At 43.9% G+C, this 20,726-nt stretch overlaps 1 protein-coding gene across 2 annotated transcripts in view; it reads right to left on the bottom strand.

Annotated features, from left to right (window-relative positions):
* The window catches only part of ROS1 (ROS proto-oncogene 1, receptor tyrosine kinase), a 259,981-nt gene extending 245,230 nt beyond the window's left edge, over positions 1 to 14,751 (bottom strand). For both annotated transcript variants that reach the window (XM_077487054.1, XM_077487055.1), the window contains exons 1-2: positions 14,327 to 14,751; positions 3,401 to 3,470 (exon numbers count right to left, since the gene is read on the bottom strand). In XM_077487054.1, coding sequence (XP_077343180.1) covers positions 3,401 to 3,470; positions 14,327 to 14,398 — 142 coding nt within the window. In that variant the 5' untranslated portion in view covers positions 14,399 to 14,751. The remainder of the gene's footprint in view (positions 1 to 3,400; positions 3,471 to 14,326) is intronic.
* Between the last annotated feature and the right edge of the window lie 5,975 nt (positions 14,752 to 20,726).

Below are 20,726 nucleotides of genomic sequence, written 5' to 3'. Positions count from 1 at the left end.
TTGGGGAAATTTTTCAGAGAAATAATTTAGGAGTGGCCGAATTTTAAATAGTTTGTCAAAAGCTGGGTCATTTCGGGGAAGGCACTGGGTGTTGTCATTGTAATGGAGGAACAGCATAATCATTAGGTATCGTGATCTTGGCATAAGGGATGAGAAGAGTGGCATGTGGTGGACAGGTTTGGTAGACCAATAGGAGTACAATTGTTTTTTTTTTTTGAAAGTCCCATAGAAAAAGTTAGGCCTAAGAAAATTTTGAATTCCTCTACAGTTAGTTCTCTCCACTGAAAGGGACGGGCATAACTAGAGCCAGGGTTGCTTACTATGTGCTGCTGTGCGTAGAGGTTGCACTGGGCCACAATGGACGATAGTAAGTCTTCGGTGAAAGCCAAATGAAAAAAATCTAGCATTGAAAAATCATCGGTGTTCACCTGGACACCTGGCTGGGCGGTGAAGGGGGGGATATTTGCTTCTCCGGAATTAGAGGGCAGCCACAGGGGGTGTTGAAGGGCATAGGGAAGGCTGGCATGGCCCCTATTCGAGGTGGACGGCACTGCTCTCGGGACTGCTCTCGAGGTGGACGGCACTGCTCTCGGGGTGGACGGCACTGCTCTCGGGGTGGACGGCACTGCTCTTGGGGTGGACGGCACTGCTCTCGAGGTGGACGGCACTGCTCTCGAGGTGGACGGCTCTGCGCTGCTGGTAGTAGGCTGCTGCTCCACGCCAGAACGCCTTCTTTTCATGGGCACATATTCCTCTTCTGATTCAGTATCAGACCCGCTGCTTGTAACGGGTTCATAGGCAGAATCCGAATCGGACAGAGAATCAGAGAGCTCCGCGCTGCTCTCATCGGTTATACTTAGAAGCTGGTAGGCCTCCTCGCTAGTAAAATATTTTTTTGCCATACTGGTGGCTGGTGAGGCTGCACTGGTGGGTACAGGTGGCACTGGTGGCACTGGTGGACACAGGCGGCACTGGTGGACACAGGCGGCACTGGGCACTATAGTGGCTTTGGTTGCACTGGTGTGGCTCTGGTGGCACTGATTAGCACACAGATGGCACTGGTGGGCACACAGATGGCACTGGTGGGCACACAGATGGCACTGGTGGGCACAGGCGGCACTGGTGGGCACAGGCGGCACTGATGTCACTATAGTGGCTTTGGTTGCACTGGTGTGGCTCTGGTGGCACTGACTAGCACACAGATGGCACTGGCGGGCACAGGTGGCACTGGCGGGCACAGGCGGCACTGGCGGGCACAGGCGGCACTGGTGGGGCACAGGCGGCACTGGTGGGGCACAGGCGGCACTGGTGGGGCACAGGCGGCACTGGTGGGGCACTGATGGGCACAGGTGGCACTGATGGGCACAGGTGGCACTGGTGTGGCACAGGTGGCACTGGTGTGGCACAGGTGGCACTGGTGTGGCACTGTAGTGGCACTGGTGTGGATCTGGTGTGGATCTGGTGGCACAGGGGTGGCACAGGGGTGGCACAGGTGGCACAGAGGTGACAGATGGCACAGAGGTGACAGATGGCACTGTTGTGGCACTGCTGATCACTGTTGTGGCACTGCTGGGCACTGTTATAGCACTGCTGGGCACTGCTGGGGCACTGCTGGGGCACTGCTGGGCACTGTTTTTAACACTCACGCTTCACTCTATAGCTCTCCTCTCCTCTCACGCTGCATCGGTGTGAGGAGAGGAGAGAGATGAACTTTTCATGACCCCCATGACGTTGTTGTTTACATTTTGTGATCGCTCCGTCATTGGACGGAGCGATCACGTGGTAAAGGACCGCTGCTATTGGCCCTTTACCGCGATCCGTGTTGCGCCGGGTCCCGTGAACCCGGCGAGCACGGATGTTCCGGTGTGCGCGCCCGAGGGGGCGCGCACGAACGATTCTCTGGGAGGACGTCATATGAGATAACAAACCTGTAGCCGTCATTTGGCTATAGGCCGGTTATTAAGTGGTTAATAGGGTTCTAAAGTTCACACGAAGTATGCTATATACTAGCTCCGTCGAATCTTCTTTATACATTCGACAGACACCATAAGCCTTCAAAGACAGATTCGACTGTAATTCATGTGGATTTTCGGACTAATGCAATTTTTGAACGAAAAACGAAATAAATAAAAATGAATTTTGGGAGTAACTAAAATACATTTATTTTTCGGACGAAAACGAAATTCCAAAACAAAATATTTTACTCTGCACATGTCTAGTACATACAGTAAGTATTTAAAACATGCACATTTTCATTTTAATGATATCTATTTTGATACTAAATGCACACCACATCTAATGTGTATTCTGGAACACTGGGCCAACCATTGAACTAAACTTTTTTCTAATTTTGGATAGAGTAGTGGGCTAACAATCCCCTTATAGTTAATTTTTACCATCTATGCCCCATTGGAAAAAATTCACTTCACTTCCAACAAGAAGTAGCAGGAAATCCCTCCAAAATAAGAGAATCCCTAGTTGTCACCAGGGTAACCATAACTAGTATCCCCATTGGTAGATTTCCCCACTATGTTCTGGGGACAATGCAAAATATTGGACTTTTTTACGTACAGTGATAATGGTAAACATGACACATAGTGAGGCTGAATCTCCCTAATGAGGGCACAGACAGCAATACAAACAGGGTGTTCTAATCCCTCTCTACTGTATCCAAAACCAAAGGAGAAAAGATTTGGCTTTAGTTATACTTTAGGAGGACCTTGAAGAAGGGGACATACCCCGAAAGCTTGTCCTGAAAAAAATTGTATGTTCGTGCAAATAAAAAAAGTAGCACGGACAGTACTCAGTTCTCTCTGGAGGCAGTAGAGGAAATCTGTACTGATAGAAATATGAACTTTGCTTTTGCTGACCTTCTGAGAAAGCTAATTTGCTGGCTGACTCTAGCTTCAAAGACCCGGCAAAGGATTTAGATTAAACAGTCAGGACTACTGGTCTGCATACTTGTTTTCAGTAAAGATTCAGAAAGTAGTAAACATATTGGATCAGCAAGACAGCCAGAGAACTGGTATTGTCAAAAGAAGAGGACATGAATACCATGTTCTCCATATGCTCACATTAGAGTAGAAGATAAAGGAAAAAAAATCACTATAACAGTATCATCCTTTAAGCATAAAGGTTATTGATACAAAAAAGTGTCTCAGATATTACCGGTAATAAGCTAAACTGAAGCTGACAACCAGTAATAGCCTAAAGCAGACACCTGGCTTTTTTCTAAATACTGGCCTTTAGTCATTGAATTATTTGCACTGTATTATTGCTGTAAATGTCTATTTGCTAAGACGAGGAAGAGGAAATGAATAAGCACAGCTGACAAATGAGCATATAAGAATCCACTAATGCCATAATAAAAAGGACTCCTATCCATTAGACTTATACACACCTTCTGTGTAGACTTGTGTGTCACCGAGGGAAGCACTTACATTAAAGCAGGAGATATCACAGGGTGTAATCTGTAGAAATGTATAGAAAATACCGCCATCAATTATCTATTCCAGCATAATCTAATAAATTATATGGATAAATATACAATTTCCAAAAATAATAATATACATTCCACCTACATACAAAAGGTAAAAGATTATGTACTGGCATGTTCATATTTTTAGTTATTGGATATGAACCAAAGCTAACTTTGTCTCTACATGCTTAGAAGGGAATAATAATGAGCAATACTATAAACATAATATTACTGAAAATGTAAAGTATATAACTCTAATGCATACAACATATAAATAGTACAAGCACAGAGCTGTGAACACAGGATATTTCTTGGGCTGCCTATAAAATCTAAAATTCTTTCTACGACTATATAAATGTCAGCATCATTATCAAAAACTGTGCAGTGCACAGGACATGCAGAGGATGCAAATAGCAACAGTCATTCCTATTTTCCACCCATTCCTATTACAGATTCCTCTCCATCTTGTTTAATCAGTGAACACTTTGAATTAATTCAGATAATACAAAACATTGAATGACACCTGTAGCCAGGGCAGGATTTACCATTGGGCTTGAGTGGGCTCAAGCCCATGGACCCCGCCCAATATGGGGCCCCGAGATGCCAAGTGTACTGGGTTCGGCTCCACTCACAGTCATGCCCAGTCCCGCCCTATGATGGACATAACACAGGGACTGGGTATGACTGTGAGCCGAGCAGAGTACACTCAGCTACTCTCGCCTCCGCTTGGGACTGCAAGAGGACCCGAGAGCCGCCGGGAGGACCCAAGAGCTGCCGAGATACACAGGACTGTGTATTTTTAAACTTCAAGACTGCAATGACAAGGCTGCAAATGACAGGGCTACACTGACAAGGCTGCAAATGACACTGACAAGGCTGCAGATGGATGGGCACAGCTGCAGATGGACACTGATAAGGCTGCATTGATGGGCGTTTAAATGAACGTTTTTTTCCTGAAACTTCCTTCCTAAAAGTTTTGTTCCTTGACTTGGGGTGCATGTTATACGCCGGCGCGTGTTATACGCTGATAAATACGGTAATGTATAGAAGGTAGGGCCCGAAAGTGACTCAAGCCCTAAGTCCTGCCCTGCCTGTAGCAGTGACTATTTCAGTGGTTTCCAGCTTCCAGTGGCATCAGCAAGGTATGGTATGTGCATAGTTAGATTGGTCCAAGCTGGACATGGAAACAAAAATGAAGTGACTCAACTATGCATGAAAATATAAGAACTGGGGTGCAGAAAAATGGCAGAAGGTGCTTTGGAGCGATGAGATATTTGAAATATTTGGCTGTATCAAAAGGCAGTCTGTTTGCAGGGGGCTGGAGAGTGCTATAATAAGGAACGTCTGCAGGGAACAGTAAAGCATGGTGGAGGTTCCTTGCAAGTTTGGGGCTGCATTTCTGGCACTGGAGTTGGCGAGTTGGTCAGGATTCATGGTGTCTTCAATACTGAGAAATACAGGCAGATATTTATCCATCGTGTCATACCAACAAGGAGGCATGTGATTGGCTCCAAATTTATTCTGTATCTGGATAACCACCCGAAACATACAACCAATGTCATTAAAGCGGAGTTCCACCCAAAAGTGGAACATCAACTCATTGTCCACATTTGGCACCTTTTGGGGGGGAGGGGGGCAGGATACCTGTCTTTCACAGGTATCCTGTTCCCACTTCCGGGAGTCTCAGCCGCAGGTATTGATGTCACCATCGGGCTCCCTCCTCCTCTTTCCCTGGCCGCCGGGCCAGTAGGAGAGAGGAGCGGCGCCTTGCACATGCGCATTAGTGTTGCCACGTGAAGCCGTAAATTTACACTGCCGGATTTCCTTACTCACAATGGAGGCAGCATCACCCAACAGCTGATGGAAACATCAGCTGCGGTGCCAACATCGCTGGACTCCAGGACAGGTAAGTATCCTATTATTAAAAGCCAGCAGCTGCACATACTGACTTTTAATTTTTGCATCAGTGGGCAGCACTCCGCTTTAAGAACTATTCTTCAGCAAAAAGAAGAACAAGAAGTCCTGGACATAATGGTTTGGCCCCCACAGAGCCCTGATCCCAACATCAGCGAGTCTGTTTGGGATAACAGGAAGAGACAGAAGGATTTGAGGCAGCTTACATTCACATACAATCTGTGGTTAGTTCTCCAATATGTTTGGAACAACCTGCCTGCCAAGTTCCTTTCCACTTTGGGGTCAATTCCCTAACGTTTACTGCAGCAAATTAAGTCCAAAAAAAAATAACGATTATGATGTATTTACCAGAAAAAAAAATGTGCCGGTAAATATCACTTTAAAAACTCTTAAGTCCAATTCACAAACAGACCAGGGAATAAAAAAGCCTGTGATATTTACCACCAGGGTTTTGTTAGCAGTATCACATGTGTTATTTGTCAAAAAAACAGAGTGGGGCTCAAGGGGACAAATAGTTGGTTGCTAAGGAGAGGGCCAGGAAGCCGGCTGCTGCATCCTTAACAACGGATAACTCATCAGCTGTCAGCTGGTTCCCTGCTGACAGCTGAATGTAAAAAAAATTTAAAAATTAAAAAAAAAGCAAACAAAAAATGATGAAAAAAAAATGCGGGCCCCCCCCCAAATTCCATGCTAGACCCTTATCTGAGCACCACCCCCCCTTCTGGATATACCAGGCTAAATGCCAACGTGGGGGGGTGGGTGCTTTTGGGGCCTCGTCTGCGGGTAGGGGGCTTATCACCAGGGGGCTTATCACTAGGGTACCCCAACATCACGCCCCCCAATGTGAATAAGTATCCCCTAGCCATTCACCAAAAAAGCGTTAAAGAAGGCTTCCAGATTACGATAAGCCCCCTGCCCACAGACCCCCACAACCACCAGCCACGGTTATGGAGATGAGGCCCTTGTCCCCATCAACATGGGGACAAGGTTCTTTGGGGTGGGAGGGTAGGACATTTTACCACATTATATGAGCCATTATTTAACTCTTAGTTAATTGACCCCTTTGTCTACTAATTGTCCACAAGATGGTGTTGCCAATTAGCCTTACCTGACTGCGACTGGAATACAAATTACAGTTTGTAGTTTGGGAGATGTAGTTTTGTAGAAGGATTCTAACTACAGATATTCGTGGACTGCATCTACAATGCCCATAAGCACCTGAGAGCAGGAGGGACCATATAAAAGTAAAAGCCCTGGAAGGAGCTGATCAGTTGGGGAAATGTGCCAACCGGGTAGGAGAGAGACGGAGCTGTGCTATGTCAAGCCGGCCTGTGGTGAGCCCCGCTGTACTGATCCATGCTGTGTCAAGCTGTGCAGCACCAAAGAGAGAGTGGGTTGATGTGCTGGACGCTGGAACCAAGAGGCTGATCCAAGCGGGGACATCCACATCCAGAGTAGCTGCTCAAGTCACCATTGCATTTACCACCATCTTCTGTACCAATGCATTAGGGGGCCCCTCACTATACAGACCACTTGCTGCCTTGAGAGGACTGTCAACAGAGGAATCGGGTGAGAGGGACTTTCACCCGCATTACAGTTTCAACCACCTTTTGACTCTTTCTTCAGTTTAGATTTGTTAAAGAGCCGCTTCTCTCCATTGACGCTTTGTCTCAAAGGATCTATCACATTTGTTGCTCCTTCTACTACTAAGCAGTGGCCATCAAAGCCAATCATAGAGCATATGGCCATGAATACTCCAGAATGCTGACTTTGCCCCACTACTTATCTGCTTCCCATTGCTACAGGGTATCCTAGTCCTTATATCCCCCACTGCTCTTTGAGCTGGCTCCACTTTCTGAATTGCTTCCTCAAGAAGTCTACACATCTACGGAGCCCAAGTTTACACTAGGCTGCTGTTGAACGCCACATCCATAGACATTTTCATCATTCTGCACGCAACAGATTTAAAGGGCTCAACCATAGCTGGCAGACTTGCCAAGTTGTTTCATTCCTGAGGGTAGAACTGGGTTGCTGTTACTGAGTTTAAAATTTAAGGCCTAAGCCTAGCCCCTTTGTATGATAGCCCTTAAGTAACTTAGTCTGCTACACCTCTTCATAATTCTTTTTGGAGGTGTAACCTCTCAAGGGCAGAGCTAATTTTTATGCTCCAAATACTGTAGTATAAGCTGGGTTTGACTCTAGATGTACCTCTGTTGAGTCCCCTGTATCTGTTACTGTTGTGTTCATATGCATTGATGTTGATGTACTAATCTGCTCTGTTTTATTTGTAACTTTAACCCGCTAATACAGTCTGCTTATCTTTTGCAATTCATGTACGTCTGCTAGGAGTTCCCACACAAGGTATTCTGGTGTCAGCGAGAGTGAGGCATCGTCTAAGGCTGGAAAAAAAGCAGAGTATACCTTGAAATTACCAGTGGCTCCTACAGGGGAGCGCTACAGTAGTATGGTGTAAATAAAATGAAGCTTGATCTTTTTAGATCTTAGTCTTTCAAACATTGTGGATGATTTTGTTTCTGTTGCTATGTAGATCAGATCCTGGAGGAAATATTTAATTTAATGCATTTGTATTTGTATTTTTTTTGTTATAAAATAATAAATATGCTATACTTACCTTCTCTGTGCATGCAACCTCAAAACTCCTCTTCTGGTGTTCCTCGCCAGCACTCCAGGCTCCTCCCTTTCTCTGTGTGCCCTTATAGGAAGCTTCCTATGGGGGTGCATCTGTGGGCTCAGCAAGGCTGTTTGCGTCCATTGACACACACAGCGTGGCTCAGCCCAGCCCCCAATTTGCTCTATGCTCACAGGATTTGATAGTATAATTATAGAAAAGTATGATTCAAGAATAAAAAATTTTTTACAAATCGAACGAAACACCTAGCTAGATGACCTTTAGACTGTAGAGCCAGTAAAAAAAAAAGGAATGTTATTAATAATGATGTTTGTTTGACACCAGCAGTTTGACTATATTGATCTACTGTGACATTTCCAGGTGCAGTTGGCTTTGGTGTCTTTCAATTATACACATAATGTATTGACAGTACAGGACTGGACTAGACAAATGTATGCAATAGACAAATCTATTAAATGTGACAAATAAAATGAATAATATAACTGGAAAACAGATGTTCCGCTCCAGTGGCCTTAAACAGGAAGTAAACCCTGATGAGTTTGCTTCCTCTTTCAATCCCTGCAAAGGCAAAGCATAATGGACTACTATGCATCGCATAGTAGCCCATTATGTGTCACTTACCTGACACAGGAGCCAGCGATGTCACCGCTGTCCCCTGTAGTCCGGCGCATCCATCTTCTCGGTGGCGTCTCGCAGCTCCGCCGCTGTCATTCGGTGAAGCCGCGATGACGTCACTCCCGCGCCGAGCATCTTCGTCATCGACGATGCCACGCTCAGTGCGCCTGCGCGCCGCTGTCTCGAAGCGGTGCCCGTCTTCGGGCAAATATCTCCTAAACCGTATAGGGAGATATTTGGGAGATATTTCTTGGACCTACAGGTAAGCCTTAATCTAGGCTTACCTGTAGGTCAAAGTGGTTTGTAAGGGTTTACAACCACTTTAATAGTCAGCTTCTTTATGTAGGTACCTACAGTCATATCGTGAATCAGGGCTGGACTGGGATTTGTCCCTGAACTTCATCATGACCGGCCCACTTTCATTTTAAGTGTCCCCACCAGCAGCCCCCTTCACATCAGAGTCCCCTCCAGAAGAACCTAAAATTTGTCATACAGACTATTTAATGGTGTTTAATAGCGTATAGAGCAATAAGAACCAATCACACATCAACTTTCAGGAGTCTAAGTAAATAATAATGACTGTTATTAATTATGTAGCATACCCTAAGTAGGATCTACAGATGAAAGGCACCACCCAGCCCTGCACAACCAGGCACACCAAATCTTTACAGGTACATAGAGTCAGGGAACAGTCCTTGTTTTTGTTGTTTATTAGAGGCTTAACAACTTGTATAGGGATGGGAAGTTATGGAATGCCCCCTTGACTTCAGCATATTCAGGGACAACTTTACATCTATATACAGTCTCCTTTTCACTTTCCTTCTGCACACTCTTGCTCAGCCTCCGCTGGTACACTCCTAGAGGAACTTGACAGTACCACAGCATATAATTTTCCCTCCTCTTTCCTTTGTGGTCACTGACCCTAGCACTACCTCTTAATGCCCTGCCCGCCCACCTGGCTGCAGCTGCCTCTTTACACCAGTCCACCCGACTGACTTTTCACCAGCCCGTCTGACTGGCTTTCAGGAGACACTTCAGGGAAAGGACTGAAGACTTAAGCACACTGCTGTCTTCAAGTGAGACTTTGTTAGTCCCCACCAGTGTTGAACTACGCACACTGTCCTTTCTTGCTCCCATGCCTTCCAGCACTTGAGCCCAAGGCAGGACACCCCCCAGTCTAGGGGGTACCACTCAGGGTCACTGACAGCCTCTTCAACACTGTATCTGCGTCTTCCAACTGACTGCCCCTGCTGGCCTGGCCTGTCTATTTATGAGGTATTCTCTGCCCCCTGCCAGCCCATTGCTGGGGATTGGCTGAGGCCTCATAAATATGCATGGCAGCTCCTCCTAACCTCTGTCCTCTAATTCTAGAAGGTTCTCCAGGGGGCAGTACCAGAGGGCTGCTAGGATAAGTCACCCAGCCCTGAACTCTAATAAACCCTGACCCAATTAAGACTCACAAAAATCTACAGTGAGTGATTCAGAGTATAGTTTGCCTACTCTAATTCCAGCACACACTAGAGGGTGCTACAGTTAGGATGTATTTTCAGTACATTATTTTAGTTTGCATAATTTTTGGTGAATATTGTAAAAGGAAACCTCTACTAAGAAATGGGTCAGTGACTATTGCTGTCCACCTTTTGGAAAGTTAGTTAGTTATTTTGTTAGTGGCTCTCAGGTGGATCCTCTGACTGCAATCATTTTTTTTGCATCCCCAGCACCTACTAAAGAGTTGTAGGGGTAAAAAAATGCCACCACCCCTGTTGCATTTAAATTATGTTTATTTTAAAGATTTGGGAATATCCTGACACTAGATTAGGATCCACAGTATCAACCCCAGTTGAAAAGCATTAGTATTTATTCCAAAAGATTAAAATGTTTAATGTACAGTGCATTGATAAGTAAAATTAGATAGGCAACATGTACAAAAAATAAAAATGACAACTCCAACCCACAGTCCTTCTTCGTGTCATACTGACAGCACAGGTTTCATACAGCATATAATATAATGTTCTCTTTATGCTACTCGTAAAATTCACTTAGCCAGGATGAATGTGTATAAAGTTATATATTCATCTTACAAAAAAAGCCTATAACAAAAGAGCTTCCTTAAAGTGGGGTTGATTTACTAAACTGGAGAGTGCAAAATCTGGTGCAGCTCTGCATAGAAACCAATCAGCTTCCAGTTTTTTTTTTTGTCAAAGCATAATTGAACCAGCTGAAGTTAAAAGCCTAATGACTATCGTGCCCAGCTGCACCAGATTTTGCACGCTCAAATTTCAGTAAATAAACCCCAATGGTTCTAAAGGCAAGACATCCTTTACCTACAGTAGGTAAAAAAAATCCCCCCCCCCCCTTCAAATACTTACATGGCTCTTCTCTCGATCCAGTGCTGTGTCTGGCTGCAGCAATGATGTTTTCTCTCCCTCTTCTCACAGGATAAAAGACGCAGCAGTGAGAGCCATTGGTTCCTGCTGCTGTCAATCAAATCCTGAGGAGTGACACAGCTTGCTGTGGGGACACTCAGAGAAGAGGAGGAGCAAAGGATGCACAATCTGTCAATATATAACTCCACAAGTAGCACAGGTGTAACTAGAACCTTCAATAGACTGTAATATTAACGCAAAAGTCACAAGCAAGTCGCAAGGAAATTACAAGCAAGCCACAAGGAAATCACAGGCATGTCACAAGGCTTTGTAGCCACAGCAGTGTGACTCAAGCCCAGGTTCTGCAGCAGGGCCTCTTTTTGCCCTCTTGGGTCCCTCCCACAGTCTCAGAAAGTCAGGCCTGGTCGCAAGTGCAACCTTTGCAACCCTGGTAGTTCCACCACTGATTAGTCAACTCCAGGAGTTGTTTAATAGACATTATTATGCTACCATGGATTAAAAGTAGCTATATATGATGATAGAGCTGTCAATTCCACTTTTGGGCTCCTCTAAAAGTGTCTCCCATTATCATTGTGTCACAAGTGGAACCACTTACCAACTGCCTAACTGTAAATGAACGTCATGTTTTTTACGTTACATACCGGGGTTATAGATGCAGCTAGCTGCCATAACCCCCGGTATCTTTTTTTTTGTTAAGCACCCAGCTTTCTGATAAAAGTGATTCTAGGGGTGGATTCACCACAGAATCACTTTTATAGGTGGTGGAAGATGTCTGGGTTAAACCTGGGCAGCCAATTGCTGGGCATCATGTCAAGAGAAGGCAAGATGGCTCTTGCTTGGCTCTATGCTCTTGGAGGACCAGAGTGACCTCCGTCATCACTTTTGGTTCTCGGCCATAAACATTTTTTTTTCTTAAATTCAAAATGTAAATTTATTTTTATTTTTTACTTTTGCTTTTAAAGATAAAGGAGAGATCTGGGGTCTTTTTAAGCCCAGATCTCTCAATAAAGAGGACCTGTCATGTTTATTTCTACTACAAAGGGATGTGTACATTGCTTGTAATAGGAATAAAAGTGAAAAGGGATAGTGTAAAAATAAAAAGTAAAATAAATAAGATTTTTTTTTTAAAGTGCCCCATCCCTCCAGGCTCGCGCAGAAGTGAATACATACGTATGTCATGTCTGCATATGTAAACGGTGTTCAAACCACAAACATGAGGTATCGCAGTGATCATTAGAGCGAGAGTAATAATTTTAATGCTAGGCCTCCTCTGTAATGCTAAACAGGTTACCCGTAAAAAGTTTTAAAGTGTCACCTATTGGGATTTTTTAGCATCATAGTTTGTCACCATTCCACGAGCGTGCACAATTTTAAAGAATGCCATGTTAGATAGCTATTTACTCGGCCTAACATCATCTTTCCTATTACACAAAACAAATAGGCTAAGTTTTTAATATGCTAAAATACATACAATATATATATATATATATATATATATATATATATATATATATATATATATATATATATATATATATATATATAAATAAAGAAAAAAGTCCAGGAATGCTGCACTCAAAATGTATTGAAAAATGAAATAATATATATAAAATATACAAATATAAGATAGTTCCATATCATCTACAGTTTTGGGCTAAAAATAGTTCACTCCCTTCTTCAGGTAGGAACAATCATAAATGATCTGCTGTTCTCTTTCGCAATATATACTCATCTCCCACTGGGAATTAATTAGGCATTTAACTCTTTAAAACATACAGAAAAAAGTCATTTTATTCCCCCATTGCCTTAAGCTCAAATCAATGGCTGCATAGGTTCAAATTCCATGTGGTAAGTCATCCTTTGTTGTCTATATCATTAAATGTCCTTGTGGTCTCCTGTATGTGGAGGAAACCACACAGAATGTTAAAGATTATATAGCTAGACAAATATGCCATACGTGATAAATTAACTCAGCTAATTAATAATACATTTTGTGCAAATGAAACATACAGTAGCTCAACTTAGTTTTATGGTCATTGAAGCAATCCCTCATGGTAGACGAGGAGGTAATTGTGAGTTAAAACTAAAAAAGCGTGAGGTACATTGGATAAACCGTCTAGAAACTTTACAGCCTAGGGGGTTAAATTCAGATTTTGATTCACATCTTTTTTTTGTAATTGATATTTGTTCTTAATAATGGGTAAACTTTTGTGGTCAGGTCCAGTACAATATATGCAAAAAATATTTAAAATTATTTAGTATGGGAAAATGTCATCAGAAATAGTTTTTATTACCGTAAGTTTTAATTAGAGATGTGTATTTTTGACGATAGGTGCGTGTGAATCAGGATCGCCTCCTTACCACATGGAGTATAAACTTAAAGTAGCCATCGATTTGAGATTAAGGCACTTAAGAAATAAAATTACTTTTTTTTTGTATGTTGTAAAGAGTTAAATGCCTAATTATTCCCAGTGTAAGATAAGTATATATTGTGAAAGAGAATAGTAGATCATGTAGGATTGTTCCCACCTAAAGAAGGGTGTGAATATTTTTAGCCCAAAACTGTAGATGATATGGAACTTATATTTGTATATTTTGTATGTATTATTTCATTTTTCAATACATTTTGAGTGCAGCAATCCTGGACATTTTTTTGTGGCCTGTGGAAGGCCCTGATTGCATGCACCCATAAGACTTTGAGTGCTGTTCACCACACCTATATCCTGTAATTTTCTAGCAAAATTACTAGCTGAATTTTCTAGCAAAATTCTAGCTGAATTTGCATACTGTGGTGCAGGGTGTAGGAATTCAAGTTATTAGAGTTACTTGTACAGAATTTTTATTCCGACTTTCTCATAGTGTGTACTGTACTGTATATTATACATTTCTAAATTAAGATCACATAGACTAACTTGTAACCTAACAGATACATGTGTACTCTGGTTGATCTTCACTCCTAAACAATTTTAGCCAGTTTCCAATGTGCGGCTTCATTTTTACCTGCCCAGCTGGGACACAGATAACAATAAGACTTGACGGGGTCCTAACCCTTTCCCATTCTCCCACTCCATCCAAAATGAAAATTATCCGTGAGACAAAAAGCACATTATACTACTATATTTTCTTTATCAAAAATACTTTGTGTCTCAGTCAAGACGCATTTCTGTTTGCCAAATATTTCTGTCCATTCATACATTTTAATGTAATACATAGGATAATGATGTAAGTCTATTCCTGCTTTTTAACTCACTCCTTGAAAAATAAGAGTAAATGATAACTTACCTGGCCATATGTGTGTAAAAAGAGACCCTCTCCAATGATTAATAGAGCAACCGTGCAGAGAACACTGTACATAATTTCTGCCCTCTTTAAGTCGTAGCTTTAGGTTTCCAAAACATTCCAGCAGTGCATTTGAAAATGATATATTACTGGCAATCAACCATAGATTGGCAAAATCATGACAAAAACTCCTCTAGATGACAAAGGATTACTTCTGCGTTGTCTGACACTATGAAAAAAGAATTTCCTATTTCTCCGATGGGTGTGTGATTCCTATATATCTAAGGAGTATCTTAACTTAAATTTGGCCATACAAAATTTTTTTTTTAGAAAAATAAAGTTTTTCTCCACTGATAGCTAGACATTGCTAATACATCCCAAGACTGAATCTGTCTTTTCAGCTTTAATCTTAATGTACACAGTCGCACCCTCCTATGACTAAAGTTCCACAAGTAGTCTGACATAAAACTGTTTTGTGGCCTTCCTAGTTATTCATCAACCCGCCAAATGTCGTAGCTTTCTTTGTAAGTTTTAACAACTGAACACGTGCCGAGGAAACGTGCTTAACTAAGAAGGAAATATTGATTATTTACAGTAAAATCCTAATGGTTGCTTTGTTGAGCACATTTATATATACACATTTCTTCTAATTTTATGTGTGGTGTGTGTATATATAGAAATAATTACAGCGTTGCCAATTCACACATAATTCTTGGGTGTCCTCTGATTTCAAGTACTCTCTCCCAGCCTTGAAGCAGCCAGTTCATATCACCCAGATTCCTCTGGGGTCCCCACTGTCTAAATGCTTGTGCTCCAGGGGGTCAGGACAGGAGGACAGTCTTCTGCTCTGCCAGTAATCTACCTGCCAATTCATTTTTATTTTTACAAGTTATGAGTACTAAGCTGAGGGGCTAAATTGGCAGTGAAGGGAAAGACTGAAAGAGTAAAGAGAAGAACGTCTGCATAAAGTTGATGTAGGGTGCAGGAAGGGGCTGCTAAGAGAGTTGGGAGCAGGGAGGGATGATACGCTGTCAAGATAGGGCACAACGAGTTGTAGGTTGTGGTTAGGATGGGAAAAAGAATTGGAGGGGGACAGGATAGGGCACAGAGAGTTGTTGGAGGGGTAAACTGAGTTAAAGTGGGGGCAGTATGGAACAGAAGAGTTGAGGGAGCAGCATGAGGAACATAAAGTAGGAGGAGGGGACATGATAGGGCACAGACAGTTGGAGGAGGAGAAGGAATGCGAGATAAAATGAGAGTTGGAGTAGGAGAAAGATGAGGCATAGAGAGTTGGTGTGGGAGATAGAGTAAGAGGCAGAATGGTGCATAGAGAGTTGGAGGTAGGGGTAGCATGGGTTACAGAAAATTGGAAAATGAGGTAGAATGGGGCATAGAGAATTGAAGCATTGGGATTACAGGGGTGAATACAGAATGGGTCACAAGGCATTTGTGTGGGAGGTAGGATGGGGCACATGGAGTTGTAGGGGGAGAAAGAAGGGGTAAAGAGAGTAGGATGAGCCACAGAGAGTGGGAGAGTATTCAGCATATGAACTATGAGTTAGACAGAATGATAGGGTAGAGAGAGTTATAGTGAGAGGGGCAGGATGGGGCACAGACAGAGAATTGGAGTGGGGGGAGGCAGGATGGGGCATAGGGAGTTGGTGGGGAAGCAGGATAGTACACAGAGAGATGGAAGTAGAAGCATCATAGTGAACAGAGAGTGGAGGAAGGGTAAGAATATGGGACACACAGAGCCGATGTAGGGCAGGATGGAACAGAGTTGGATGGGGGGACAAGATGAAGCAGAGCATATGAGTGCAGGATAGGACAAGTGTTGACGGTAGCATGGACCACAGAAAGTTGCATGGATTCACAGAGGAAATAAGACAGGAGGGGATGTATATCATTTAGACATTGCCTACGCATCCCCACAGCATGAAATATGTAGCACTTACTGATCACCCTATAAACAATTCTAGCCGCTTAAGGACCGTCCGACCACCCCGTGTACATATACTGCAGCAGGGCAGCCATTTAGCGCAAAATCACGTACCTGTAGGTTATTTATTTTATTGGCTCTCGGGCACGCACGCACGCTGCCGTAGCTGCACTCCCGCTGTAACTGGACACAGTGGGAGACAATCAGTGGGTCTGACGGGCGACATGGTTGCCGGCCACCGGCGATTGTTCTCTGTAAACAAGGCAGACCGTCGTTCTGTCAGCGAGGGGGAGACAGGTCTGTGATTCCTGATAATTAAGGAATACAGATGTGTCTCTTCCTGAATTCAATCCATCCCCCCCCCCAACAGTAAGTAAACACACCTGGGGAACACAGTTAACCCTTTGATTGCCCCTGATGTTAACCCCTTCCCTGTCCGTGTCATTTCTACATTTATACATATTTATACATTTATACTCCCAATGACATTAACTCCTTTGTTTGAGCTGTCACCCATTTTGAATTTACTCAGAGATGCTACACCCATACAGGTAACCTGGGGCAGCCACAGCTAAAGCGTAACGTCAGTAATTTTTTTAACTTTTGATCTATTAAATCTTCTGCCCTTGTTTTAACTTTGGGTAGTAAAACATTTTTTTTCTGCCAGTAAATACCTTATACAGCCCACTTCCTGTTTCTTGTCTGGGAAAAAGCCTAGGCTTATGACATCATGCACAGCTCTTTCTCTCACTATCGTAAAAGTTTGCCAGGAAGGGAGAGGGATGAGTCATAAGAGGGCCAATGAGAGCTGCAGGCGTGCCGCTGTGTGTCTGAGTAAAGCCAGGAAGTGAACAGGCAGCAGTCAGGGAACTCACCGTGTGAATGCCCGTCCCCGTGTAGCAGCAGCTTATTTTCATTCAAAGGGCCATGCACGGTGTCCCCGTCAGAGGCGAACGAGTTCCCGGAACGAACGGACGCATGCACTCGCCAATTTGAACACGTGAGCGCACTCACACGCCAAACCGAACGCACGTGCGTACTCACGCACGCACGAACACGTCCACCAATCCTGGCACATGTCACCATATATAAACGGGATCCTGACCTAATACCAGTGCTGGATCGTCTCCAACTTGTCCCTGAGATACCTGATCGTTGTTTTTACCTGTGACCTTGTTCCTGATTACCTGGCCTGCTCGACTATTCTTTTGGATTATCCCTGCTTACTACTTCCTGGATTATTACTGACCTCGGCTTGGACTTTCTACTTCGGCTTGCTTCCTGATTTTCTACCTCACTGCCAGTACTTTACCAGACCGCTGCTCGTCCCTGACTATGAACCTGCCTTCCGTTCCTGTACCTCGTTGCCAGCCAGTTGCCGACCTTGCTCGTTCCTGACGTGCAGCGTTTTCCTCATACCTGCTTGGCTTCCGCTGAATACCTCCGGTGACCAGCCTACACCTCTTCCTCCGTGAGGATCCAGTGTCTTCAATCCTCCATCTTCAATCCACAGGCACCTGCACACTTTCGCTGCCTCAACACTCCCTGTCCCCACTTCCAGGGGTGTTGAGACCGGAACCGTGCAAGAGGCCACCCCCAGCAGTCAGACTCCGCTGTAAGGTACATGACAGTACGATCCAGCCATAATGGAGTCCGACAGGGGGGCCTCACCTTTGGGAGCCTTGTGCCAACAGATCTCCGCCCTTACCCAAGCAGTCCAGGGCCTGCAAGATGGTTATCACCAACTAGAGCAGAGAGTGGAGTCATTGACGCCAAGCACCGCTTCTTCTCACGGGGCCACAACATCCCGGTCCTCCGGTCCGGCAAAACTTCAGCATCTGCACCTGCAGTGGTGGTGCCACCCCCAGAGCCTCGAGTTCCTACTCCAGAGAGGTTTTCAGGAGATCGCAGTAAATTCCATGCCTTCAGGAATGCTTGCCAGTTATATTTTCTGCTACAGCCTCGTACCTTCTCCCTGGAAAGCACAAAAGGTGGGATTCATCATTTCATTACTTCAGGGGGGACCCCAAACCTGGGCTCAACGCTTATTGGAACAGTCTCCATGCTCTCCAGCAGGGTCGTAGACCCGTAGAGGACTACGTAACGGACTTCAGGCGGTGGAGTTCTGATACTCAGTGGAACGACGCCGCCCTCCGTTACCAGTTCCGTATTGGACTTTCCAAGGTTCTAAAAGATGAGTTGGCCCGTGTCGGAGTTCCCAGTTCTTTGGAGGACCTGATCCAAGTATCGATTCAAATAGATCGTCACCTAAGGGAACGGAGATCTGAGAGAATCAGTCAAATTCGTCCCACATGGATGTTGCCTAAGGTCCCGAATCATCCTCCCATTCCTACGTCTCATGTACCTGCTACCACCTCTGAAGCCCCAGAGCCAATGCAAATAGGCTTGCTTCGTTCACAGTTATCTACGGAAAAAAAGCAGAGTCGACGCCAGAACAATCTCTGTCTCTTTTGTGGAGAAGCTGGTCATTATGCAAATACGTGCCCGAACAAGACCCGTAAGTTCAACCCTTCACCTCATGAACCCAATGCATTGCCTTTGACAAAATCTATGCACATCGCTGTTCCCATTTCCTTATAGCTTCCAAAAGGAACACTCCAGGTCCAGGCTATAGTGACAGCTGCCCACAGTTAAAATGGTTGCAGCCAGACTCAATGGAAGGAGATTTCTGCAGCATATTTGGCAAGTACAGAATCACAGTCAATATAAAATATGCAAAGTGGTTGGAGGGAAGCCTCTGAATGGCAAAGATGTGTTTTATTACAAATCATGTGAGCAGACTGCAGTTCCTCTTTAAGTTTAATTAGGGAAAGGACGTTGTTGCATGTTGTACATGTTCTGCTAAGTGTTCAGCATAGTTATTTACTCTGCTCAAAGCTGGGTCTGACATTACTGAAGGGGTGCATGTGGGGTCCTGGCATATCTTTCTAAGAAACCAGGGTCTGAATTAGCACACTAGGGTCTGTGAATCATCACTACAACAAAAGGTTAACTTGCAAGGAAGTTGCTATGAGTAAACGGAAAGAAGAACAGCAACCAGTCATTGGTGTGGTACCTAAATAGGTGGCAGGTTCTCTGGCAGTGAGGGGGTCCAGTGTCTCCCTCCTTATCTGTCTGTCTCCGCCGGTCACTGATAATGGACTAGCATAACAGAGATCTAATACTTGCTATGAAACAAGAAGGGTTAACTGGAGCATGCATGAGGTTCATGCTATGTGCTTGCCGGGACCCCATTCTGTTACTGGGCGTGCGGTAACAGAGGTACACTGAATGGTGGAGTGGACATAGGCTCTGCATGTCTCTCCTAATGCAACACATACAACTTTTCAACTGTGTAGGATAAGAGACAACATATTTTGGAGGAATTCCGCATACAACACTAGTGGCTCATCTCTGAGTTGGGAGACTGCTTTAATGTTTGAATTTCACATGACTGTGGCCCACGCCTGGTCCTGGGCATTGGTGAACACCACTCTGGGCAAGGTGTCAACCTTGTGTTAGGACAAATGACCCTGTTCATTGCTTGGCGTAGCTCGAAGAACCCACTCGGGGTAGGCCTCCTATGTGAAGGACACACTTGGCGCACAGCAAGTTAATGGGGATTATACAGAGGACATGTCATCCACCTGCTGCAACACACACACTTTCCCCCTTACTAATGGATTGTGGGATATCTAGTTTCATCACAGGAAGTGCCAGTTCTTAGACTGCAAACAGAGGTCATGCATTAACCTGTGTAGTGTCATGCCTCGTGTCTAATGTTTGGACACCAAGAGAAACTTCTGACACTGGAATGTGAAGATTTACACTACTATTGACTGTGCATACAGGGCAAAAAAAAACTATGAAACTACATGATCAATGCACATCTTATGCAGACAAAAAACACAAAGTGCAGATACAATGCGTTTAACATATGAATCTGAGGAGCTGTTCAGTTTTTTAACATCAAAACACTTACGTTTGTTAGATTAGTCTTTATACAGTATACTGTATACTTCAGAGTACAATTACGTAAACTACTAAATGTATTTTGTATATAGATACTATTTAATACAGATCTTGACATTGCAGCAATTACACAGTTATAGTGCAGTATTTATTGTATACGTATGGACTTTGAACTGCGTCATTATGCTTTTGCCTGCTGAATGACCTATCCTCTTCTTAGTGTAATTATCAGTATCTTTATTATTCTGCATGTAGTGATATTACACAGGACCTCTTTTCTTCTTTTGTACACTAGGCATAATTAAAATGGTTAAATGGTTGCAGCCAGACTCAGTGGAGGGAGATTTCTGCAGCATATTTGGCAAGTACTGAATCACAATATATATAAAATAGTATGCAAAGTGGTTGGAGGGAAGCTTCAGAATGGTAAAGATGTTTTTATTCCAAATTATGTGAGCAGACTGCAGTTCCTCTTTAACCATTTTTTTCAGC

The sequence above is a fragment of the Lithobates pipiens genome, unplaced genomic scaffold, assembly GCF_037356315.1.
Source record: "Lithobates pipiens isolate NorthernLeopardFrog02 unplaced genomic scaffold, aLitPip1_a1.2 Scaffold_18, whole genome shotgun sequence".
Taxonomy (NCBI): domain Eukaryota; kingdom Metazoa; phylum Chordata; class Amphibia; order Anura; family Ranidae; genus Lithobates; species Lithobates pipiens.
Note: the sequence above shows the minus strand (reverse complement) of the source record. Positions and strands in the feature narration are given on the sequence as shown.